Source organism: Paramisgurnus dabryanus, chromosome 7 (genome assembly GCF_030506205.2).
Source record: "Paramisgurnus dabryanus chromosome 7, PD_genome_1.1, whole genome shotgun sequence".
NCBI classification, from domain to species: Eukaryota; Metazoa; Chordata; class Actinopteri; order Cypriniformes; family Cobitidae; genus Paramisgurnus; species Paramisgurnus dabryanus.
Genome location: NC_133343.1, coordinates 4,937,156 through 4,964,449, shown reverse-complemented (window position 1 = coordinate 4,964,449; position 27,294 = coordinate 4,937,156). Strand labels below are relative to the sequence as shown.

At 37.3% G+C, this 27,294-nt stretch overlaps 1 protein-coding gene across 1 annotated transcript; it reads left to right on the top strand.

Annotated features, from left to right (window-relative positions):
• Nucleotides 1–574: 574 nt before the first annotated feature.
• Nucleotides 575–27,109, top strand: ccdc88aa (coiled-coil domain containing 88Aa). Its single transcript, XM_065293774.2, has 27 exons — nt 575–877; nt 1,200–1,300; nt 2,240–2,345; nt 4,756–4,825; nt 5,185–5,243; nt 6,053–6,136; nt 6,612–6,752; nt 7,663–7,829; nt 8,968–9,049; nt 9,641–9,799; nt 10,082–10,228; nt 10,310–10,460; nt 11,610–12,394; nt 12,475–12,602; nt 12,694–12,835; nt 12,988–13,143; nt 13,254–13,415; nt 14,668–14,945; nt 16,238–16,381; nt 16,514–16,700; nt 17,108–17,253; nt 19,017–19,109; nt 19,188–19,399; nt 19,946–20,029; nt 21,760–21,939; nt 22,242–22,295; nt 23,888–27,109. Exons 1-27 carry the CDS (start codon nt 818–820, stop codon nt 24,526–24,528), a joined length of 4,719 nt encoding a protein of 1,572 aa, XP_065149846.1. The 5' UTR covers nt 575–817; the 3' UTR covers nt 24,529–27,109.
• Nucleotides 27,110–27,294: the final 185 nt, after the last annotated feature.

Here is a 27,294-nt window from a genome sequence, read left to right as displayed (position 1 = left end):
CTTCACACCCTTTAAACAAAAACGAAAATATAGGTTATTTTAGGACATCTACCAAAACTTAAATCTTACTTTTATGTGGGACTTAATATGTTTATAATCTTTATTTTAATGAGGGGTAAAACGAGAGCTTACACCGTATAATCTTGTTATTATATTTTAACTGCTGTTTAGGGGATTTGGGGAGGGGCTGAAGGCTGTTGTCATGGTAACAGATTAAGGTCAGAGATGGACTAAACTGATGTTGCCATTGAATTACTACAGTGTCCAGATTAGACAAATGCTTCTGGGACACAGACAAACATGCTCAACATTCACGAAAACTTTTACACTTAAAATTATTATTATTATTATTATTTTAATAAAAAGTCCTGTTTTTACAACCATCATCTTAAAGTCGCACAATTCCTAATTCCAACTTTATTTAAACAACAAATTGTTTGTTTTGTATTACCTGAGGGACTTTTTAAGTTCTCACTTGTAAGTAGTTGATGTATCTTCAGAAGTCAACACCCCTCACGCGCACTGCAGCTTTGGGCTTGATGACTGAAGGATGCGGCAGTCGTGGACGGAAGATTTTAAACGGCAACAACCCTCCGCGTTTATTTTTGATATAGCCTACAATAAACGACCGGAAATACACTCCGCCTGAATATGAAGTCTTGCTTTACACTCCAGTGAATTGCAGTTTTTTTTACTCTGAAACGATGCGGCTACATTTACTATGCAGCGGGTTAAAATACTGTAACACTGCTGGATTTATGGGATTTGATTTTCCTTCACGGTGATTTTTTTGAGGTAAATCTATGATCGTATAAGTATGGAGACTGATATTCAAGTCATGTTAGAGCAGTTCATGACCAGCCCTCTTGTTACTTGGGTAAGTTGCAGTTTTTTCCTATTTGTTGCGATGTAAATTGATATTGTATCATGCATTGTATCTCATTGTATCAAAGAATCATAATATAAAGATCATTCTGTGAAAATATAATTTTGATATCTTAAATATTGACTGATTAATAGTTCACATATATGCATACTTGCTTAATACTTTTTTACATGTATACTTATACATTTGTTCTTATACTAGTTTTTGTTTACATACAAATCTCTGTTTAGATTAATAGTTTTGATTAAATATGGCATAGTATAATGCAAGGTAGCACGTGCAAGATCAATATCTGTTTATTTATGTTCTGAAGGTTAAGACATTTGGTCAGCTAGGTGACAAAGAAAGCAACATATTCTCTGAATACATTGAATTGGTTGGCGGTATATTCCTGAACAAAGTCATGGACCAAATGTAAGTATATCTAATGCTTTTGCTATATACAAACCATATTGCTTTTTATTCTCCTTACATTTCAAATATGGCTTTTGGAAACATCTTACCAACAACAGACAATTTAAGCACTCATTTATGTTGTAAGCGACATTTATGTTCAAAGCACTGTGTGTGTGTGTAATTTCTCAGATTGCATTTCCTTGTGTTACAAGTCTAGACGTTGTCACATCGAACTATAAAGTTACCACCACCCCTCTTGTTTGGTTGCATTATTGGGCAGTTGTTGCAGAAAACATGTGTTTCAGCTTTTTAAATGACTCTTTCCATGCAGAATACCCCAAAACACTGTACGCTTTGTTGTGGCAATAAAGGAAGACTTTGTAGTCTATCATTTAATTTTTTTCCTGGATAAAATTAGGATGGGTGCATATATTGGTGGGTAGTTTTAGCTCTTGCACATTTAATCAGTGTTAAGCAATAAAAATATCTTATACTGTACAGCGCAAACTAATCTATAAAGATGCTGAAGCAGTAACCAGTAGTATTCTTATGAATCTGGTCTCTGTAATCCCAAGGATTTGGGGAAGGCTGTTGGATTAGGGCTTGTCGTGAGATTTTTTAGTGAGGGTGACCCAGACTTCATCCTAGACACAAGTGCATTATGGGAACGTGATGTATGAGGTCACTTTGTCAGAGCTGTCGAATGAAGGAGAAATGGCATGCTGGAGTAATTTTTTTTTTTTGATTGTGTGTCTGCCTCACTGCCGGCTACTTGAGCAGTGAAGTCGTGGAAAAAATAAGCATGAATGAGCAGATTGTGTTTTGTTGCCGTTTTTAGGTTTGCCCTTGGCCCAGGTTAAAATACGAAACAGGTCTGAATAAACAAGAAGTCTTTGTTGTCTCGTAATTTTCATGCTACGGTCACAAGTTAATGTTTTACTGTACTGTTTCTTACAGAAATCCCAAAGGGACTGGTCAAGGACTAAACAAAGTAAATAATGATGTCGCTCAGAGAGCTCAAAACCTGTCTGTTCTCATGTACCACATCAAAACGTACTACCAGGTAAGGGATGAAGAGAAACACAGTTTTTTGTTTAGTAAAAGAGTGCAACAGTAGGGTTCAATGTTAAAATCCCATTTATTTTCTCCTCTCAAAATTTAGTTTTGAAAAACATAGTTGCAAAATTTAAGTTGAGGAACCACACTGTCCAGTATACTGAAGACAGGTTCCCCTACTGAAAAACCAGCTATAACCATCCTAAGCCTTTCAGCTGGTGTATCAGGCTGGTTTTTAGAGGGTTTTTTTAGCTGGTAGGAGCTGGTTTAAGCTGGTTCTTCCAGCCTGGCAAAGTCCAAGATGATCTTCTAGTCTGGTCAAGATGGAGGGTCAGCTGGTCTCACAGCTTTTCCAGGCTAGAAGACCAGCTTGATCATCTTAACCAGCAAAAACCAGTCGAAAGGGATAAAGAGAGCTACTTTTATCTTAAACTAGCTAAGACCAGCCAAACGGTTAAGCCATGTTGGACAAGCTTCCAGCCCGGTCAAGCTGGTGGGTCAGCTGGTCTTTTAGCCTGACAAGCTCAGACCAGCTTAAAGGTGTCCAATTGTTGAATTCATACATATTTAAGTTTAATTAAATATTCCAGTTTACTATGGTACAGTAGGTTCTGTATATTCACAACTGGATGCCCCTTGAGTAGAAAGGGCAGGGTCTGTAGCCCCTCCACATAGAGCCAAGTCTGCATCCTGCACATCTGTCCCTGTGGAAACAACCTCGCCACCAGACCACCAAACCTCCTCTTAAGAGATTGGCCTAGATATGAGCCCACCAAGCCAACATCTGTCTAATCAGTAGTTAGGAAACAGCAATGGCCCAAAGCAAAGCTGGAAAATGACCCAATTTACATCCCATGAGAGCTCTCTGTCTCTCTCTCTCCGTGTCTCTCTCACTTTCATGCTGTGGTCAGTGTAACGAGGTTACCCTAGAAAATAAATGGAGTTATATCCTGTTGCCTAGTTCTGTCTGGTTTTTAATTGATCTTTGATTTTGGGGTTTTGTTGAACCCTTAGTTAACTGTTAAGTGAAAGCAAAGCTGTTTAAATTAGATTAATATAGATTAAAAATCATTTAATATGTCATATAAGAGCTGTCCATACACATTCATATAAAATCCATTCGGATTGGTCTTGGCCATCCTCCCTTGAGTTTTGTTAGCCTGAGGAATTTCAGGAGGATCAATCACTTGTCTGACTTAGTCAGCAGGTCTGAACGATTTTGGCCGAGCTAGAATCTGCATTAATGAATTCCAATATGGAAAAGTGACAGTCAGAGTAAGGCCACCACCACTTTTGTCAATTCGTATTAAAAGGATATGTGCGTGTCATGTTCTTTAAACGGTCCGCCTGGAAACAACAAAAGTCGAAAGTATGCAAGGTTCATGGCATCAAGCATTTAAAAGATGTGCAAGAGTTTTGAAAAGAGTTATTGGAATCTGTTTGCCATTCTTGTTATGTTGATGGTTGTGACTGAATGATTTACTGGTTGCACATCAGTCCATTATTGTGGAGACATTTCCTGGACCCTAAATTAGGGTGACCATACGTGCCATTCTTCCCGGACGCGTCCTGGCCAGGATTTCGGTGCGTCTTCCGGAAGTCGTATTTGTTGACCTCATACGTCATTCAGTTAAAATAAGACATACAATCATAGTTTCATTCTTACCTTAAAATGTAACGGTTGCTTTTCTGTAATAATAATAATAATCCTCTATGACGTATGCGGTCGACAATACGACTTCCGGAAGACGAACCCTAAATACTGGCCAGGACGCATTCGCCAAGAATGGCACGTATGGTCACCTTACCTAAACATGATGTGGCACAAAGCGAAGCGTGATTGGTTGCTTTACGTATCAGCCTCTTGGCTGGTTCCCAGACCTTCAGTTTGAAGACATTTTGTGACTTCCGCTGACCAAAGAAAACGTTACATTATTACGTTAAAACTTATATTTTGTTATCACATTCATTGAAAATGCTCTGTAATGAATAGTCTACTGTGGTTGTCTAGTTATCAGCCTACTACTGTATGTTTAACCACTTATATATATTACTTACGTTTTATGTAATCTAACTTACCTCTGCACTGGCTCTGTGCTTCTTGGAAATTAAGTTTTCGCAGAATCTGGTTACATCAGCATTTGAGCTCCCACATCAAAGTTTAATAATTGACTTAAACCATCCCCCAGGGGTCTGCACACAAGTTCCCTAAACCATTTCAGATAGTTTAGGACAATTACTTTTCCAGAACACTGGGAACAATTATTGGTCCCTAATCCTGCCCGCAAAAAGCTCAAACGCTTGGTTGCAAAGAAACGTTGAGTCTGTTTTTGCTTTTTTTTTTAAAGGAGGGTCTATTTTTATGAAGATTCTCACCTCTTTTTTTCTGAATTTATTCCTATTCTTTTCTAATTTAGGAAACCCTGCATCAGCTGATAATGGTTTCTCCTCCCAATGTGCTTCTGCTAGGCAGGAATCCAGTCTGTGGTATGTCAGCTTTTAAAAAAAAGACTTGAAAAGATGTAAAGTAAAGATCATGTTCCATGAAGATATTTTCCTAACGTAAATATATAAACATTTATTTATCATTAGTAATATGTGTTGGTAAGGACTTCATATAGACAACTTTAATGCCGATTTTCTAGATTTGTTTGCACCCTCAGATTCCAGATTTCCAAATAGTTGGCCAAATTTTGTCCTATTCTGACAAACATACATCAATGAAAAGCTTATTAATTCAAAATTAACCCTTATGACAAACATTCATCAGATCATCTGATTTATTTCATTTTAAAGGATATTTTGGCTGTATTGACAAGCAAGTCCAACTTTTATTTGTATTTTAGAGGAAAGTCTGGAAGAAATCAGCAAGTTGCTCTTACTGTTACTTGGATGTGCTGTACAGGTAATATTTTAAAGCAAACATCATAAATCAAGACTTTAAACTGTTTAACTACATGTTTTTTGCCAAAAAGTTTTGTTTGTCTTAATTGTTGTCTTATATGTCTTGTATTTTGTAATAATAACTTGATTTCTGACCTTGGTTTCCTGTTTCCACACTGATTCTTTACCGGTTTTCCATGTTTGCTGTGTTTTTGTCTTGTTTTAGATGTGAATATGATATGAATGTGGTCTAAATCTGATTTTTTTTGTAGATAATATGAAAAGGACTTAAACACTGATCTGATCTCAAACATTTTAAATATATTGGAAGTTTATTTTTTCTAATTTGCCTTAAGTGTGAACAGCCGGTTTGGATTAAATGTGATTTTGCTTCGACTTGATTTGCATAGTGGCTGTAGGCCTGTGTTGGTTAAAAACATCTGTCTAGTTTTGTCTGGTTAAATTCAGTTTTTGTTTTAATTTTTTAGAAAGGAAAATAAAATGTATAGTCAGCAACTGTTTGCCACATACCACAATTAAACAGCCTTATGAAAAGATATTGGACAGATTTATGTAGACTAACATGTCTAGTTCTTTAGTAGAGTTCTTTACTACATTTAAAAAGTAGATTTTTTTAAAGCTCTATCATAAATGTAAGCTAATGCATATCTGAAAAAGACAATTTTTTTTTACATCATTACACGCTGAACTGATTTAATGACCCAAAAAATAATTTTCCCGGTTTCTTACTAACCTTAAAATGAAGGAGTGCTGCATGATGTTAGCAATGATGTTTTTTAATCATTGTTATTTAAATGTTTTGTTTAACAGTGTGAAAAGAAAGAAGAGTATATTGAGAAGATCCAGAGTCTTGATTTTGACACAAAAGCAGCAATCGCAGCTCATATTCAAGAGGTACTGAAATACATGAGCTTGTAAGGCAGTTTCAGAGTTGTTTTAGTTTTTATTTTAGTTTTACTAATATTTTAAATGATTTTTTTATACTTTTAGTTTTATGTTTATTTTAGTTCGATTTTTAGTAACTTTATATGAGCTATTTTCATTTTATTAGTTTTTTTTTTTTTTCAAACTAATGTTGCTATTTTAAGTTAAAAGTAACTTAGATTTTATCATTTAATTTAAAAACTTAATTTTAGTGTCTCAACTTAAACAAAGTTAGTTTTAGTTAACACTAATATCGTTTGATATGGTTTGGTAACTATGACACAATATTAAAAAATAAAGTTAGTTTTAGTTAACTATAATATCGTTTGATATGGTTTGGTTACTATGACACAACATTAAAAAATAAAGGATAGTCAAGTAATCAAATTCAGTTGGATTTCCCAGGGAGAACCGTTTAATTCTTTTTGCAAATGCTCTGCTCCAGGTGACCCACTGTCAGGAGAACGTGTTCGATCTGCATTGGTTGGAAATGGAGGGTTTGTGTCCAGATGAATGGGAAAATCTTTGCAGAAATATGACCTTTAGTCTTAAAATGCTTGTGGACCAGAGAGACCGTCAGTTTGAGGTATCTTCTTACACTTTAAGAAATTATTATTTTTCCTCACTTTACCTTTTTCGGGGATTTTTATATTTAAAAAAAAGTTTATTAAGATTTAGGAGTATAAAAAACTAATTATTCAGGCTGACATTAATTGTATGCATCCGGGCAGTTGTTGTGGTTAAAAGGGATACAGCTACAGCCAAAATCTTGTCAAATCTTTCCGGATGTGCGCGGTCTTCAACCTAATCCTACCTCCAAACCTAACCTTATAAACCCAACAGAGATTTGCGAGATTTGGCCATAGCTGTATCCCCTCTAGCCAGACCCCGGGGCTGTTATTTCAGTCATGCAAGACTAAAGTCCTCTCTACTTAAATGGAGAAAGATATCTCTAAAATCACAATAAACAACATTTTTCTGACCAACAATTAAACCTGACATCAACTATATAATTTAGTTTCTTAAACTCAAATTATGCTAAAAATGCACATGCACACAGGTTGGCAAGCACCTCACGCAACTCTGTACAGAGCCACAAAGAAATGTCAGACTTTATTGATTAATGATTGGTTCTTTTAACTGGAAGGCGTGACTTCAGTCACCAGAGCAGTCATGTTAAGCGTTGCATTGTCATCTATTCTATGTTGTATCTATTTCTCTATGCAATTTTGTTATATCCAATAATGCTTATGATATTTAAAAACTGTCCATTATTAATTTGGATAGGTATCACCCCCGTCAGTTGTATTTTAAGAGTGCATTCCAATAAAACCTATTGAGTCTATTGCATTAGCTATCATTTTACCTAATCTAAACAATGCATGTTGACCAAAGTCAAAGCAGTTTAATTGCATAACTGCTTTACTCTCTTCTTAAATCCCTCTTTATTTTTTACTTGTTTCTTACTCTCTGTCTCTTTCTCTTTCTGCTGGTAGACCATAGTGGAGCTGATGCAGGGGAATGAGATGATACAGTCTGCAGTGTTTTGTGAAAGCCCCTCCCTCTCCGAATCCTCCGGCTGCCACCTCCCTTTATCCCAGCAGCATCTGGCACTGGAGCTGAGCGATGCTAAAGCCAAGATCAGACGCCTCCGACAGGAACTGTGAGCGCCCACACAGGCACACTGCTGACCTAGACATGCACAGATATAATCAATGATCAGCTCAGTTTAAATAAATCCAGGGCAACTGTGTAGTTCAATTTGTAGTAGAGCGTGGTGCCAGCATTGGCAAGGTCATGTGGGTAATGTGTTGGGCACTGTATGTTGGATGATGTGATCTAATAGCCCCATTTTATGGATGTAGTTGTTTTTTTGTTATCAGGTGCAAATTATTAGTTAGATAGGAATGTGCAGTCCTGTTCTTACTGTCCTCCAGAGTTTAGCTCCAACATTACTTACACCTAGTACCCAGAGTTGTCAGGTAATCCCATGAATTTAATTTTCAAGTGGTATTAACTGGTTTAGGTTTGCTGTTAAACTCTGCAGGGCATCGGGACTCCTAAAGAAATCTGCCCTAGATTAAATAGACAGTCACTGGCACAGTGTAGGGTCCTCTCTTATTCTGCTGACCCACTTTGATCCTCTAAGTGTAATACTCCAGGCAAGTTAACCGCCCGCTTCATTTCCACTCATTTATTTACTATCCATCAACTTTCCCATTCTTCTACTTCATCCGCTGCATTCTTCGGTTTCTGTTGTGTAATATTGTATGTCCTCGGGCAGCTGTGCTCTTGACAGGTCAGCTTTGCCTGTGTTGTTGTCATATGATGTTTTACTTTATGGGAACTTCAGTTCACTTTGTGAAACAAAGTTGGACAAAAAAGTACAATTTCAAAATTGGTCATGAGTTTAGGTTTGTTGAATTGGCCACACCACCTGTACGATTGATAAAATGTTTTGTGATAAAACCTACATAATTATGTCAAGTATTTATTTTAAACCATGATACTTTTTGCACTTACATTTTTAAATATATAAAGCTGTAATAAGTTAGGCTTATTTTATAAGTTACAGCAACTTATCACTTTAGTCAACATAAAAAAAATGAAAGTTGAAATACTAAATGAGTTGAAATTTAGATGAAATTAACAATCCAAGTTGTAATTTAAGTGCAAAACTTTTTTTACACTGTGGATGCATTTTTTGAATCTTTAAAAATGGGGCACTATTCAATGCCATTATGAAAGACATATGAGTATTGATTTTTATATCTGTCAATGTCTGTTTTTGTGTCTGACAGAGAAGAGAAGAGTGAACAGCTATTGGACTGTAGACAAGACCTAGATAACGTGGAGGCGGAGCTTAAAAAGCTTCAGCAGGAGGTACTGAAAATTGAAATGCTGTATTTACATTACTGTGCTCTGAAACATACACTAACAGCACAGATTACAAACTGTTGCTTTTTCTTTTTTCTTTTAAATTTGCAGGTTTCGTACGGACACATTTACAAATTTATTTTAACGTTATCCTTCTTTCAGATCATTAACAGAATCAGCTACATTTTCTCCTGTACCTTTAAGACCTTGCATATGTAAATGAGTCTGTTATGATTGGCCTACCTCCACACTTCAGTGTAATTGCCAGTGTGGGCGAAGCTGAATTAAAAATAAATGCATATGTACATTATACATTGTGTTCGGGCAGTCATACGTTAATGCCGTGGGCGGGGCTTTATCAGTGTGATGTCAAATTAACAACAGAATCAAAACAGCATGTCTAATGAGATTGCTTTGGTTTAATGGGGATTAAAAAAGACTGAGTGGGTGGATTTTATTCATTGTGGTTGTGTTCACACACTGCCAACACACTTTTATGGCCAAATTTGAATAATAGGTGCCCTTTAATCTTTCCCTTGTGCATTTGTATGTTTTAGTCATTTTTTAAAAGTTCCTTTGTTTTTGCGTCTTTGGCAGAACATGCATCTTTTAACAGATGCACGAGCAGCCAGGATGTACCGTGATGAGCTGGACGCGATGAAAGAAAGAGCCTTCAGAGCCGACAAACTGGAGAGTGAAGTGGCACGCTACCGAGATAAACTTCACAACATGAATTTTTACAAGGTCAAACTAGAGGTGTGTATACCACAAAAACGAACCGTTTCAGTCCTGGATGCTGATTGGTCAATACATAGCCAGGGTTTATACATAATAAAGCACAGCTATGATCTCATCATCCAGTAACATATTATAAGCAATGTCCTGATTTTTCTTTAAAAAAAATGTTGCTTAAATTTGCGTCATGTCTAGCGGTGTTCTTCAACCATGACCATATTCAAGGTATATTCAAGGTTTAGCAGCAACTGGTATGACCTTAACACAAAGTTGGCCTTGTGATTTGCTTTTTGTCATTGAAAGGAGTTAAAAGAGGATAATCAGGTGTTGATGGAAAGCAAGGTCATGCTGGAGGAACAGCTAGAGAGCATGAAAGCACGATCTGACAAAGTGCACCATCTGGAGAAACACAACCTGCTGCTGGAAGCAAAATTTCATGACATGGAGGAGGTGAGAAAAGAGAAATGATACTCATTAAGAAGATCTGTCACAATATATTGCTATCTACCAGCTTGATTCAATGTGTTTTAGGAACAAGCTGTTGACAGAAGACTCATAGAGGAGTTGATGGAGAGAAACGTTGAACTGGAGCTCTCTCACAAACGGACCATGGAGGAGTCACAACGTCTCGGCTGGGAGCTGGAACAGCTTGACAAGAACCCTGAGCAGAATTCAGTAACAGGTGAATACTGTATAACATGTACTAGAGCTGCCTAATGATTAGTCACAACTATTCGTTTGCAGAAAAAAAGTTTTGTTTATATAATTATTATACACAGTACATCAACAAATATTATGTAAATATAAATACAAACAGATTTATGTATAATTTTAAGGAAAAAATATATTGATATAATAAATATTTATATTTATATATGGTATAAATTATATGTAAATATACAAATGTTTATACACATGCAAATATTTCTTAAATATATGCATGCATTTATATATACATAATTATTATACATATTACACACGTATTTAATATGTAAACAAATTTTTTTATTCTGCAAACGATTAGTCGCGACTAATCGTTAGGCAGCTCTAACATGTACACTAGTAAAGCTCATGTATGCATTGTATGTGACTTTAGATCTGGACCAGTGACAGAACACTTGCAGGTTTTAAATAGTGCTGTTAAATGATTAATCATGATTAATCATATACAAAAATGTTTGTGTTTGTATAATATATGTATATGTAAACATTTACATAATATATTTATTTATATTTTTATATTTTATATTAATTTAAAAACGTTATATATAAATTACATTTTTCTTGTACTTGTGTGTATTTATAAATTATGGAAACACTTTAAACTTTTATTTTGTATTCGATTAATCGTGATTAATCATTCTCCCAGCCCTAGTTTAAATCCTACAATAAATGTTACAATTATGCCGTGAGCGAGCCAGACACTGGCTTAACCCAGTATTCTTGAGGACAAACTGTACATAGGGATAATTGACCCCAAAATTTAAATTTTGTCATAATTTACTCATCCTCAAGTTGTTCCGAATCTATATAAATTACTTTGTTATGGACACCAATGAAGATATTTTAAAGAATGTTTGTAATCAAGTTCATCTGGGGCACCATTGACTTCCATAGTATTTGAAATATTTCAATAATAATTTTTCAAAATATCTTTATATTATTTATTGACTGTAATGTTTTTCTAAACCTGTTTGGCTGCTTGAATCAAAAATCTTTCTCCCAATGCTTTCCATGAATGGACATCAAATGAGTTTTTGATGAATTTTGAATAAAATGCAGATAATTTTCATGTTTTGGTATGGTGTTTTATTTTTAAATATTTTTTCAGAGCGGAAGTCTTTAGGCCAGGAGGTCACAGAAAGAACATGTAGCAGGTTGCTGAAATTGGAAAAGGAGAACCAGAGGTTACTGAAGGCTCTAGAGGAACTTGAAGGAACCAGACTCTCATCAGATGGCTTACTTTCTTATTCAAGTCAGGGGTGCCCTGCATACCACCCATCTCAAAGAGCTTTGGAGATTGACATCAACGAGCAAGGAGACAATGAAAGTAATCACAAATTATGGGAGAAGGAAGGAACAACAGATGCTAAATCTGAACATGCAGAGGAAAATGGCAGAATGGATTTAGCGGATTGTAAGACTACCGAGTCTTCTCTCGGCATTGCCACCAGCCACAATGGCCAAATGACGGCACAGATCCAGATTACCAGTGACACACTACATCTTCATGAATCCTTGGAAGACAGTGTAGGCAAGATCCATTGTCTTGAATCAGAACTTCATAAGCTTGAGTTGCAGAGATTCAAGTTAGTCTCCAACAAACACGAAGGACTGGAGATAGAAAAGCAAGATCAAGTTCTGGAGAATGGCCATCTAGAGCCAGAAAAGAGTCATTTGAAGAAGGAAAATCTGAGACTACGACAGCAAGTGAAGATCCAGGAGGTGTCTTTGGAAAGCAGTGGCTTAAAATTGGCAGTTTTACAGAAAGAGAACCGTAATATGGTTAAGAAGGTTAACTGTCTTACTGAGGTCTATGCCAACAACAAAGACTTGAAGAAGAAAAATCAAGAGCTTCTTCAGCAGACTGCGATGAACAAGAAGTTGCTGAACACTGTAAGAGAGGTTATGACTGTTGTGTTTTGCATTTTTCTTCGTTTTAATGCCATATTTAAGGAGCAAATTCTTTTGTGCAGGAGCTGCTTGACCAGAAGATGAAAGCTCAGCAGAAGGAGACCGATCTTGAGAAAGTGACTTGCGAATTGGAGAAGCTGAGGTTGAAGCAGCTGACACTAATAGGAGATCGGGAGTCGTTGGACCAGAAGTATGCAACTGATCACATTAGTCACTCCATGGGTGATGCATCTCAGACTCATAGGTTTGACATGGTTGGTCTTTTTTCTTTCCATTTCCAGCATGGGTCAAAAGTTGGATTCAGAGCTGGAGTCTTCTCTGATGAAGTCTCTAAAGATTAAAAAGGAGAGAATGACCAGTTTAGAGGCCCATCTGCAGGAATCAACCAAGATAAACCAACAACTACAGCAGGATCTCAAGACTGTGAGCTAAAACCCAAATATTTTTGAAGCACGTTAGCCCATAACTCCAAGATTTTCCTTTATACAAGCTGTATTTCTTCTTAAATGTCTCTGTTGAAGCACAATTCTGCCTTTCTGGAATATTAAAAACAATTTGGTTTGGGATTATTTCAGATCAAACAGAACTATGAGGCTTTGCTTAAGAGGCAGGAGGAGGAGGAGAATGCAGATCAGAGCTCTCCATCAGAGAGGGAGTGGCATAGAGAGAGCCAAAAAGCCACATGGGCGTTGCTGAAGGTCAAAGATCAACTTATAGACGTGGAGAGAAACGTGAGTCTTTCAGCACCAAATATGGGATCCATAGCTAAAATAAACACTGTTAAATTTGATTCAAACATAATGCAGATGATGCCTGCTTACCTTTGCTTTCTCTTGCACAGAATGCAACGTTATTGGCAGAAAAGCAAGGATTGCACACTCAGCTGCAGAGCTTGCAGACGCAGTCAGATGAGTTGCGAGCACAAATAGTTGTATTGCAACAGCAGGCGGCATCATTGCAAGAGAGCAACACAACTCTGCAGAAGCACAACGCACAACTGCAAGTGAGTCAGGTTGAACATAAAATCATTTAGGCACAATATGTACGATTTTTGTATTCAAATATAAAAAACACAATTATGGTTATTTATATTTTTTCACTTGTGTACTCGCATTATTCCAGACGTCTCAGATATTAGCTGTTTTAATATAACGTCTCTCCTCCTGGCATTGTTTTTGCCAACTTTTAAAGGCGTAATGTGTATTTTTAGTGGCATCTAGTGGTGAGATTGCGAATTGCAATCAACCTCAATTTCGAAACGCAATGAGAAGCTATTGTAGCTGGCACAGGACAGGGCCAATTAGGGCTACTGTAGAAACACGACAGCGACTTCCATGTAACTGTGGATTCACACCAAACGCGAGTTCAACGATTTGCACGAGTAGATTACATACAAAGTCAATACAAAGACGCGATCCGACGCATCCCCGCATGGGGCGATGCTATTGGCGCATTATGCGCGGTGCGTTTGCCGCAAAAAACACACGCTATTCCCATCAAACGCGTTTTTCCCAAGTTAAAAATAACATATGGCACGAAGTTAAATCCCGCAAGTAATCTAGAGCGAGTAACGCGATGCCCAGGTGTGTATGTAGCATAAGGGGACGCGCGGTTTATATAGATAAAAATGTCTCATTCTAAGATAATAAAAACAATACAGTTTATTATGTAAGGTCTTTATACACCACTGATGATATAGTTATGTATATTATATTGCATTTCTGTCAAGAGATCCTTCTAAAAGTTACACATTGCACCTTTAAGCCCTGGGTATAGTTTGTTTTTTATGCATATGCGAGGGTTACGCGCACAGTCATAGTGCAAAGCATAGTTCATTTGACTCATACACATGCGCTGACGTTCGACCCATAGGCATTGCCACAAACTGCAATATCTCTTGTGGCCTACATACTCCTATACTCGCATACGCGACCCACACGTACAACATATGCAAGGTTTCAAAAAGCCGGTGGTGCGCGTACAATACGCATGTACTCTCCTGATGACGAAAATCGCGTCACATGCACTGTACGTGGACCCTCGCTTACACATAAAAATGGGCTATACTTTGGCATTTAGCGGCAAAAATTACATATTGTGCCTTTAACTGTTTTTCTATTTCATGAGTATCTTGTACCTTGGGAGCCTACGTGTACAACGTAGCTTCCCAACGCTTGATGACAATGACAGAAGACTGGTAATATTGCATGTACTGCCAGTTTGTCATCATAAACTCCCATTCGTGTCTTTTGCAGGTAGAGAAGTCCACTGTGTCTACCCAGAATGCCTCTCTAATAGCCCATAATGCTCAGCTGCAGCGGGAGCATCAAAGATCAGATGCCGAGAAGGAGGCTGCGGTACAAGAAAGAGAAGATCTGCGTACCGTTAATGAACTCCTCCTGCGAGATCACGAGAGACTGAGCGTCCTGCACGAGAGACAGGCGGCCGAGCTGGAGGTCCTTTCACACAGATACTCCACACTGGAGAGCGGCCATCGAACCCTGGAGATTGAACACCGATCACTGGAGGACAGGTTAGTACATTTAAGATTGAAGATCTTTATTGTGAACTGTATCTTGCACAATAAAATTCTTATTTTGTCCATTCTTCTCTGGAAAGATGATGTAGGAGGGCACGAGAAACAATAAATGACAAAAGTCTAAAATATGTAAATGAATAAAATAAAAGATGAAGCAGAAAAATACTTAGAATAACCAATAGTCAATATATAGCATGAATAAGAAACACTGTATGCTATTAAACGGTAACAATACCCTTTCAGAGCCAGGTTTTTAAGAAATACTACACATAATACATGCACCTATTATGCCCATTTTTACAAGATATAATATAAGTCTCAGGTGTGCCTAGAATGTGTCTCTGCGCTGTTTTCGTGTGTGTACCTTTAAATGCAAATGAGCTACAGCTCCTCAATCCCTTACCAACAAACATTATGCGTTTTTGGTTAAAATAGACCTGATTCTTGTGAATACAGTCTGAGACAATAGTATATCACTATTGAGATATGGTGGACAGCATACAACTCAGTGAAGGCGGAAACTATAGTAATGCAGTACTTTCATTCATTGACTGTGGGCGGGCTTTATCAGTGTGATGTCTCATTAACTCTTTTTCGCCGTCATTGACGAGATAACTGGTCAATTAAGAGATAATGCTTCCCTGCCAATGACCGGCTGTTCACAATACCGCTATTATCCACCGGGTGGCGCACTTCCGCAACTTAGAAAACCCGGAAGTAGCGCCTCACATGAAAGAGAAAGAACTCTGCGTATGTTTTAAAGATCGATCTGCATCTGATCTCTATCAAAAGTCCTTCACAAAAATGGAATTATCTCAGCTTTTTGCTCAAAATTGGGTGTTTTTGAAAAAACCTACCCATATTTGAGAGGTGATAAAAAGAGAACTAATGAAGGTAGGATAAACTTTTTCTTTTTTTTTTTCATTTGATAAATTGTTTGTTTATATCTTTAAAGAAGAACATTTTCTGGAAGGCATTAAACTTTTGTGAAAATCATGAAAAATGCTGCCGCTGGCCGGCAACTTTTTTTTTAAACGCTGGCGTGGAAAGAGTTAACCAGAAAATCTATGGTTTAATGGGGATTAAAAAAGTGGATTTTTTTTCATTGTATGGTGGTTGTGTTCACACACTGCCAACACACATTTATATCCAAACACCTTGTAAAAGTGGATTTTGCATAATAGGTGTCCTTTAAAGATTTTGAGTCTGTGGTATACACCGTAGTGTATCATGTAGGCCCTTAAGTTCAGTCATAATTGAACTATTGTGTGTTAATCTGTTTCTAGATATGAAACCCTACTTCATCAGAGAGCTCACCTTGAGGGTTTTGAGAGAGCTTTGAGAGAGGAACAACACAAGATGCAGGATGAAATATTAACACAAAGAAACACAACTGCAGAATGCCATAGACTACGAGATGAGAAGGACTGGTCAGTGTTGTGTGTGCATGTGTGAGTGGTAAAGTAAAAGTGGTGTTAAAATTATGTAAAAATATCAAAAGGTCTTTTTATAATGCTTTCAATGAATTCAATACCAAACGGTGACCTTCATCATCTTCTCAGGCTGAACCAGACCTATCAAAAGCTGTTAGCAGAAAATGAGGGACTTCAGGCGGAGCACAGGGAGATGAAGAGTCAGCTGAACTCCAGCAAACTAGAGCAGAAACAGCTGGAGTCTGAGCTTTTCAAACTCAAAGAGCACAACCAACACCTGGACATCATCACCATTAAACTGAGCAACCAGTGTGAGGTACAACATCAGTCTTCATGCTTCTATACCAATTCTTGTTGAAAAACAAACATCGTTGACCAGCATGAATTTCCGAGGTGGTTTTGCTCCTTCTTTATTACTGGTCTTGCTGGTGGACCAGCACAAATATAGTGTTCACCTGTAAATGCTACAGAATATGAAGCTGGACTTGTCATGCACATAGATTTGATTGTCTATATTTTTACCTTGAATATCATCAGATCTCTGACCAAGTGACACGTCAATAACAAGAGTGAAAAGAACATTTTTCATGTATTTGCTAAAGAGATATATTACTGCCAGGAAGTGATTTTGGCCTACTTTACCCTGAATAGTGTCAGATAAGTAATATTTGTAGGGTTTCATGAATGCACTTACACAATAATGAATCTTCTCTATTTGTTTAGTTGCTGACCCAACTGAAGGGGAACTTGGAGGAAGAAAATCGACACTTGCTGGACCAGATCCAGAGCGTGATGCTGCAGAACCGGACCCTGCTAGATCAGACCATGGAGAGCAAGGACCTGTTCCATGTAGAACAAAGACAATATATGTAAGAGACATTATTTACCAAATTATTCGCTGGTAGAAAATATATACAGTAATTTTAAAAAGGTCCTTTTTTGGAAAAGTTGCACGCCAGCATTTTTTGTGATTTTCACAAAATGCCTTCCAGAAGAATGTTCTCCTTTAAATATAAACATACAAATATATCAAATGAAAGAACAGACCCTCTGCTTTCAAACAAACAATAAACAAACAAACAAAACGGGAAAAATTTTCATCCTATTTTTTTTTTTTTTCTGTTTATAAACTCTTAAATATGGGTATTTTTCTTAAAAAATACAAAATTTTGAGCAAAATGCTGAAATAATCTTTTGTGAAAGAATTTTGTTAAAGATCAGATTCAGAATGATTATCAAAACATACATGGAGTGTAAAATTAACAAATAATTTTCTTTTTTTTCTTTTTATAAATTGGGTAAGATTAGTGGATAATCGTGCACTGTAAAAAAAAAAACATTGCTGCCTTAAAATTTTTTGTCATAACTTATGAGAAAAGTCAACTTAATTTTTTAAGTTATAACAACTCACCTGTAGTTATAACAACTCATCTCTAGTCAAGATAAATAATAGCAAGTTGAAATGACTTGTAAATCCGAGTTTTTTAAGGCAGCAAAGTATTTTTTACAGTGTGGTATTAAAGATTACCATAAAAACTTATCAGGAACACGTTTTTTCAGCCAAATGTTTTCTCTTAAAGGTGCAGTGTGTAATTTTTAAAAGGATCTCTTGACAGAAATGCAAAATAATATACAAAACTATATTATCAGGGGTGTATAAAGACCTTTTTATAATAAACTGTGTTTTTATTACCTTAGAATGAGACGTTTTAATCTACATACACCGAGGGTCCCCTTACGTGGAAGTCGCCATTTTGTGCCGCCATGTTTCTACAGAAGCCCTTAACGGACAAACGTTTTTAACTATGTTGTCTCCGTTGATGACATGTTTTTCCGGTGGCGGCTACCATAGCTTTCTCTATGCGTTTCAAAAGCAAAAGGTGAGCAATGGATTGTGCCGTTGGTTGAAATTTGCAACCTCACCACTAGATGCCGCTAAAATTTACACACTGCACCTTTAATTGATGAGATAATTCGTCAATGGCCGGGAAAGAGTTAAATTATGATGCCAGTTGCATTACATGATATAACATAAAAATGAAGCTAATTTTAGGAGATTTTGGGAATAAACACATCTTATTCAATCAGAATTGGTATTAACTCTTTCCCCCCCATTGACGAGTTATCTCGTCAATCTGCAGTACCGCTATTATCCACCAGGTGGCTATTATCCACCAGTATTCCACAACTTATAAAACCCGGAAGTATTGCACTAGGGCAAACAGCTGTATATCCATGTATGTTTTAAAGATCGCTCTGCATCTGATCTCTATCAAAAGTCCTTCACAAAAATGGAACTATCTCAGCTTTTTACTCAAAATTTTGTGTTTTTGATGAAACCTACACCTATTTGAGAGATGATAAAAACAGAACACATGAAGGTAGGATTAAACTGATTTTTTTGTTTGAAAGCAAATGATCTGTTCTTCTATTTATTATATTGTATGTTTATATATTTAAAAAGGAGCATTTTCTGGAAGGCATTAAAATTTTGTGAAAATCATAAAAAATGCTGGCGGGGAAAGAGTTAATATATACATTTATTTTATACTTATTTTTGGACCATACTTAACCACAAAATAAAAAAGTATGTTTTTCCGGAGAATCCCTAACTGTAGGGCTGTTTCGACAGAGACAAACTGAATGAACTTCGGAGGCAGAAGGAAAAGTTGGAAGAGAAAATCATGGACCAGTATAAGTTCTATGACCCATCACCTCCACGCAGGTAATGTCCGACAGACACGGTTTAAATTTGAATGAATGATCTTGATCAACATTGCAAAGTAACACTTTGTCATTGCAGACGAGGAAACTGGATTACGCTGAAGATGAGGAAGCTGATGAAGACTCGAAATCGGGAACATTCCTCTGCACCTCCCCTCCGCTCCGAGTCCTGTGAGGGTCTGGATAACCTGCGTTGCCGTGACAATGGTTCCTTCACCGGTTCCCAGGGCTCGGAAGAATCTGGCTCCAACTCCCTGAATGGTGATGGTTTCTCCCCCAGGAAGAGCAGCAGTGAGTATGACCTCAGTTACCCAAAACGCTTGTCGTCCAGTCTGGATCAGACAGAAACAAGCCATCAGGTCAGGCAGGGACTTAATCTTCAGACGGATAGAAAGGAGGCCAACTTACCAGTGTTGATTAGAAAAATCCTCAACTACTGCTCCCCAAACCCCAGAAACTTCTGCTACACCGAACTTAAAGAGGAAACTAGTCAATCTGAATAAACGGTTTATGTCTGAAGATTTTATGTGTTTAAGTGTTTGGTGTTGAACATTTGCATGCTGTGTTTCATACTGTTTAAAGGTGATGTGTGTTATTTTTGCCTTGATTCTGCCATAAATAGTGCAGAAATGACACATTTCACCTTTAAAGTTGCTTGCATATATCTTTTGATAAACCTTTTGTGTAAATACACATGACATTAAAAAAACAAGATTCCTTTAACACTCAGTAGAGGTGGTAAAAGATGTATGTGTATGTGATTGTGTTTCCAGTCTTTCTAATATTCATGTTCCCCCTTCCTTTCCTGTCTCCATGTTTTCCATCGTGGTGTTCAAGTCATCCCAAAGAAAATGTTTCATGTTAAACGTAACAGAGCAAAGGATAAAGACAAAGCCAAGTCCCTCTTCCGTCGATCTCTGTGTAAGACTTCACCTGCTGCTATCTGTTATTTTTTCCCATTTGACAACTGAATTTCCTTTGCTTTAGCCATTGAACTCCAGCTGTTTCAGGGGTTGTATCAAAAGCAATCAAAATTTTGATTAATTGAAATAAAGTATCTTGATTTAGCATCATTATGAGATCAATCCCTGTCCCCATATCAAACCCCATATGGCCGTGTGACCAATGGCGGCCGGTGATTCTCTTCCAAGGGGCGAGAATTCCAAATATGTGTTCATTGCATCACGTCAATATGCGTGCCTGCTGCACATGCGTCAAAAGGATTTATGATTAAAGAGACGCTCACGTTCACAAAAAAATCACAAGACATTAATTTCACACTAAACTCTGATTACACATTAGATTAAGTAAATATTTGGCAAATGTGAGTGTCTCTTATCATAAACCCCTTCAAGCATCTGCAGCAGACCCGTATCGTGACATGACGCGTGATGCACATAAGTTTACATGACGCGCCAAACACATATTTTGACATGATGAGCCACACACATGACAGGATAAATAAATGTTGTGATGAGCTTTGCATCGTGTGCCCTTGAAAAGAAGTCACCGGCCGCCACTGCGTGTGACTCACATGCATTCACATAGTGTGATTATTGAACTATCCCAAAGGTTTTAACAGAAATTTAAATTGTGTCTGAACACGACAACAATACAATGAAAGTCCACTCTCTCCTTTTTTTAATCCTAATTAAACAAAAGCAGTCTCATTAGAAATGCCGTTTTGATCTCTTGTTAATGTGACGTCACACAAACAAAGCCCCGCCCACAGCCACCGACTGACTGGTTAATTTTACCCGAAAGTTTTTCTAAACATACTGGGCTCTATCTTACACCCGGTGCAATGCAGCGCAATGCGCGACGTAAGTGTCTTTTGCTAGTTTCCACCCTGCGCAATTATCATTTTTACGTTTAGCACCACGTTGTTTAAATAGCAAATGCATTTGCGCCCCCTTTTGTGCCCATGGGCGTTCTGGTCTGAAAACGAGGTGTGTTCAGGCGCATTGTTGGCGCGTTGCTATTTTGAGGCAACTAAAATAAACTCCGCCATTGACCAACAAAATTGGTCTATAGTCTAAAGTCAATGGCGCAATAGTGTTTTTTGTTATTTAAAGAGCATAAACAGCATAAAATGTCTAAAAAGTAATTGTAATTTTTTTTAGAAAAATTTTAAATATGTATGATATGACCCCTTTAAAAGTAAGAATTGGTTATAGTATTTTACCCCAAGGCAAAGTTCATCATTAGAGAAAAACAGTGGCGGCCGGTGACTTTTTTTTTCGAGGGCGCTCTATGCGAAGTTAGTCACAACATGTATGTAGCCCGTCATGTGTGTGGTTCATAATTTCAAAATATGTGTTCTGCGCGTCAAGTGATCCTATGTGCATTGTCAAAATAAGTGCCTGCTGCAGATGCATCTTATGATTAAAAAGTTTGCCAGATACTCGCATAATCTCGTGAGCGTCTCTTTTATCATAAATGGTTTTGACGCGTGTGCAGCAGGAACTTACTTTGACAAAACACGTGATGCACATGGTTCACATGACGCAACAAACACATATTTTGAAAACACGAGCAACACACATGACTCTCCGAACACATATTTTGAATTTGCGCCCCTCGAATGAGCAGTCACGAGCCGCCACTGGAGAAAAGAGCATTTTTCATTATCTTGTCATGTTTCATCTCAGCCATGTATGACCTACTGAACACCGAGGAGGATTTGGACGAAGACTCTGAACAGCCGGAGAGACGAGCAGAAGAAAACATATTACAGCACTCCATTGCCATGTCAATACACTCCACATCATCACCGTCATCCATACATCATTACTGTTCCATAGACAGTCATAAAACCGTTCTCGATGAAGGTACTCAGTCAAAACTACGCATAATACTAGAAATGGGCTGTCCGTAGTTGATGTTTGCCAAAGCTTAGGAATAGTTCTTGTATAAATCCTAGAGTAAAACTTTTCTGTATTTGTACAGCTTAGGCACTGTCTTCAATCTTTCTTAGTCAAATCTATAAAGACCAGAATATCATAAAAACATGGTGATGCCTTTAGAAACCTTTGAGAACTGCATAGCATCTTAATGTGCAAATGTTGCACTAATTGTAATACAATGCACAACCTCTTTATCTAACGGCATGTTTGCACCTTTGATCTTTCAGGTAAAGATACAATACCACAATGTGTTACAAATGGCCATGAAGACCAAAATCATGGTAAGAGTTTTTGCTGTTAAACCAAAAATAACCAACAAAGACTACAAATAGGTGCTAAATGATGCCATGGAGCAGTAGTTCCCAATACGGGTGCGCACTCCCCTTAGTAGGGCGCAGGATCAAATATGCTTCAACGTCGAATAAAGATGCATAAAATATTCCACTAATAATTTTAAATTCCTTTTATTTACATTTTTTTTAAAGCATTTGCTTACAATGCCAAGACAAGGTACTTCAAACTGTCACTGTCCCACAGGTGGGACATTTGGCATTACATTAAAACAATAATTTCTTATTCTTAACCAGCACTAATCTTGACCGACTATATATCATTGGGAAGGGCTCAGATTGAGGTTTTCATATTTCATCACCATTTTGCAAAAATAATGATATAGTACGAGGAATTTTCTAAAATATCACTGGCCAATAGGTGGGCCCAAGGTGTTTTTACATTAGATAGTGTTTATTATTAGATATCCTATAAACCTAAATAATCTTGACAAACTATACAAACTATGTATTGTTGGAAAGCTCTAAAAATGTAGTTTTCACATTTCAAGGTCATTTGATGATAGAAATTTAGTAGTGACAGTCATTTTGTTAAATGTCACTCACCTCCGAATTATTATTCATAATATTATTAATTCTTTCACCGCCATTGACGAGATATCTCGTCAATTAAGAGAAAACGCTTCCCCGCCAATGACGAGATTTTCCGTCTTTCCGCAATACCGCTATTATCCACCAGGTGGTGCCCTTCCGCAACTTTTTAAACCCGGAAGTATTGCCCTATGGCAAGCGGCTGCATGTCCGTGTCTGTTTTAAAGATCGCTCTGAATGGGATCTCTATGAAAAGTCCGTCACAAAAATGGAATTATCTCTGCTTTTTGCTCAAAATGTGGTGTTTTTGCAGAAACCTACCCATATTCAAAAGCTGATTACAAAAGAACCACTGAAGGTAGGATGAAAGTTTGTTTTTGTTTGAAAGCAGAGGGTCTGTTCTTTTATTTGGTATATTGTATGTTTATATATTTAAAGAAGAACATTTTCTGGAAGGCATTAAACTTTGGTGAAAATCATGAAAAACGCTGGCGCTGGCTGGCAACTTTTTTTAAAAACGCTGGCGGTGAAAGAGTTAATATAATTCATTATTATTCACTAAAAGCTCTTATAATGAAGTTTTCATATTTTAAAACCTTTTTTCATTAATAATGATGACAGTAATTTATTAATTTGTGCTTTGTGAGTATGCAGCAAACTGTTGCCACCTAGTGGCCTTAATTGGTAAAACAACTAAAAGCGGGACAAAAACGTAATTTTTTTGGTGGTTTTAACTTGTAATTTGGATCAGAACTATTTAAGACTCATGGTCTTATTTTAATAGCATTTTGAGTGTAAAACATTTTCATTTTTATTGTTTTTTATATAAAATACATGCTTTATTGCATAATTTTTATTTTTAAAAATAAACGTAAATGGCTATATTTTTTATTGTAATATCCATAATTCCAGACACTTAGAATTGTACTGCAAGGGTCTTGATGTAGCTGTATGTTACAGTAAAATGATGAATCTTTCATTGTTGATTTAAGCAGGTTTAAATGGTAAATCAAGTCGCGCCCCCAGTGCGAGCAGTGGCGAGTTTAGTTTGAGTTTGGAGAATGAAGCTTGGTCCAGTGACAGCAGCCCACATCCGGACCCACTCTACAAAAATCACAGAACCAGCATCTCCTCTTCTCCAGCTCAACCCGGTCACGAGGAGTCCAGACAGTGTTGTTCATCAGCGAGTGGAGTACAGAGATCCAGCAGTGGGAGATCTACTGGAGATACGCCGGACAAATCGGGCATCGGTTTGTATAAAACTCAAAGCATCCAAAGCACGGAGGGTGATCCAAAACTCGAGACCCAAGAAAAGCATTCCTCTGTATCTGGCTGTTTGAATTGCTTCGTCTCTCCGATGCGAAGCCCCAAGACGGGCCAGGCTCTTTTCAGTTTACCTCGTGCCAGCTGTGTCATCTCCACATCAGAGGGCAACAGTCGGCGCGCAAGCGTCCACAGCACCACTTCTGGGAAATCTGTGGCATCTCAAATGACTCCATCTGAGCCTAGCAAGGGCGATTTAGAAGAAACCCCAGACTTGGAAGAGGAGGACAGAAAACCAGAAATTGTTTTAGACTCTGCATTCACCATAGATTCAGTCTTTACAAACACTATTTTTAGCGAGTCTACTTAAATAACAATCACACCAGGATCTAAACACCCCATACATTAATGTATTTGGCAGATGCTTTTATCCAAAGCAACTTAGGCTGGATTTACACTGCAAATCTAGATGCCAAATTCCGATTTGTTGTCTCTATCCGACTCGCTTACATCATCTTTTAAAAGCGACTCGTATCTGATATCACCATTTACACTAAACACTTGAAAAGGCAATTCAAGGTACGTCTTGAGATGGGAAAATCTGATCTGTCGGCTTACATTGCGGACGCGAATGCATGTATCCGATTTATTTCCACATATTAATGAGGCCTGAAACCGATCTGAGAATATCGGAATCTGCGCTTTTTGCTTGCTTATACGTTTGTGGGTCAAATCCGATCTGTGCCACATGAGGGAAAAAATCGGAATCGAGTCACTTCAACATGCAATGTAAATGTGGCATTACAGTGCATTCAAGTATTATATTTTATAAGTATATTTGATCATTGGAAATCAAATCAACAACTTTTATTCCAGTCCTCTACCAGTTGAGCTACAGGAAAAGGAAGTTAATCCCTGCTGGAGAGATTATTGCCTAGACCAGCATGGTTATCCATATGTTGCAGTGGCAGCCAGTGACTTCTTTTTTTGAGGGAGCACGATGCGAAGTTCGTCACAACATGTATGTAGCCCGTCATCTGTGTGGTTCGTAATTTCAAAATATGTGTTCTGCGCGTCAAGTGTGCATCACACGTCTTGTCAAAATAAGTGCCTGCTGCAGACTAAAGGGTTTATGATAAAAGAGACGGACTTCAGATGGGTTTTCACAGACAGGGGTGTCACCAGTTGTGAACTATATGTGACAAGCAACCATTAACAAAAGAAAAAACTCCATGGGAGCTGGAAAATAAGTATTTTTCACAAAAAAGTATAGTGTCCCTTTAACTTCTACCTTAAACTGCTCCTGATCTGTAATAGACTTTTCAGAAACGATTTGGTATCATACCATTCATTTTTCCTTATAACTGTCTATTCGTATTTTCATGTTCTTTTGTTTATGTTTCAGAGTATCTCAATTATTTTGTTTGTGTTTGATGTTTGTGTTAAAGGTCCAATGTGTTTTTTTTTTAGTGGCATCTAGTGGTGAGATTGCGAATTGCAACCAACAACTCACCCCTCAATTTCAAAAACCCATATGGTAGCTGCCATAGGACAAACATTTCGTTGTCTGAGACCATGCAAAGACAAAATGCCCTTTGAAGAGCAGTTTGTCCGTTTAGGGCTATTGTAGAAACATGGTGGCAACTTCCATAAGGGGACCCAGGGGTGTATGTAGATAAAAACGGTTCTAACGGCTACAATTCATTAGTGGTGCAACGGATCGCAGTTGATCCGTGATCCGTACGGATCACGACCCACGGTTCGGCTCGCATGTGATTCGCGGATTAATACGCAAATTTAAATAGGGAAAGTTTATCATTTGTAAGTGTTATAAAGGTTTGCAAATGTTAACATTCAAGTGATTTTAAACAGTTTAACTGCAAAACGGCGCTAAAGTGATCAGTTTACTTTACGCACAAACGCACGCGTGCGGTTGAATGCGTCCGGTCCAGCTCGAGTCAGACATCATCCTTCAAAGATCAGAACTCTTGATGTGTAAACTTCAGAGAGTTGCGCTACTCTCTCTCATACTGTAGTGTATTAAAATACATTTGGCTAATAGAGCAATGAAAAACAACGTAACGTTTTTATGTGGGACGACTATAATGCTACGCCGTCTGTAATTCGCCCTCTGTCTGTGTCTGTGCGCTCGTTTAAGGGGACTCGGTAGTGCACAAACAGAGAGATGCAGTCTGTGCATATTTGGTCTTAAAGAGACAGTAAGCTCAATTGACCTACTTAAGTCTGTGTCATTAATGTTAATCAAACAACCCAAGACAAAGAGAAAATCACTTCTGAAGCTTTAAAAAAATAATTACATTTAATTAATACAATAAATGCAGTGTTATTATTCATTAGATTTCTGTAACTAATGATTTTAGACCTTACTTAATGTGCAACCTTGTTCTTTTTATAAATGTTTGTAATTTCTTGATTTGTTATTAGAATTTTCCCATACTTTTTTTTGCTGATCCGAAAAATGATCCGATCCGTGCCTCAAAATCCGTAATGTGATCCGAACCGTGAGTTTTGTGATCCGTTGCACCCCTACAATTCATTGTTTAGGGTCTTTATACATCACTGAATATTTATGTATATTATATTCCATTTCTGTCCCACACTGCACCTTTAAATAATCCTCTTTGTTATGAATTTTGAAAATTCGTGTTATTCTACAAATGACACATAAACAATAGTCAGTGGAGATACACGTGTCTCAGCCCTTTTGTACATAAAAGATAAAACTGTACCGCCATCCTGCAGAATAAAGAGAAAAATGCACCTTGTTTTTGTTGAAACAAGCCAATGTTTTAAACTACCTGTGTATCTTCAGATGTTTTAAGAATACTTTCTGTTTATTTTATTTTGTTGTGTTTTGTGTTGATTTTTCCTCTGTTTTAAGTAGATGTATCTCATAATATAAATAAACATTGTATAATTTTCTATCTTTATTACTATAATATTTTTTAAGCTATGTTGGCTATAAAACATAAACTTTTTCTTCGGGGTTGCATAAGCATGGAATCATCTGAATAATTCACTACAGCACATCTCGGGTATCTATGTAGGCAAACATATAGGCCTATCTACACTGGTTTAAATCTATTCCAAAGGACTGATGTGTTTATAAAATAAA

Excerpts from the sequence above, each read along its gene's own strand:
- ccdc88aa (XM_065293774.2), top strand. The coding sequence starts at position 818 with ATGGAGACTGATATTCAAGTCATGTTAGAGCAGTTCATGACCAGCCCT. Across the intron at positions 21,940-22,241 it reads TAAAACCGTTCTCGATGAAG|GTAAAGATACAATACCACAA; the intron begins GTACTCAGTCAA and ends TTGATCTTTCAG. Across the intron at positions 22,296-23,887 it reads CCATGAAGACCAAAATCATG|CAGGTTTAAATGGTAAATCA; the intron begins GTAAGAGTTTTT and ends TGTTGATTTAAG.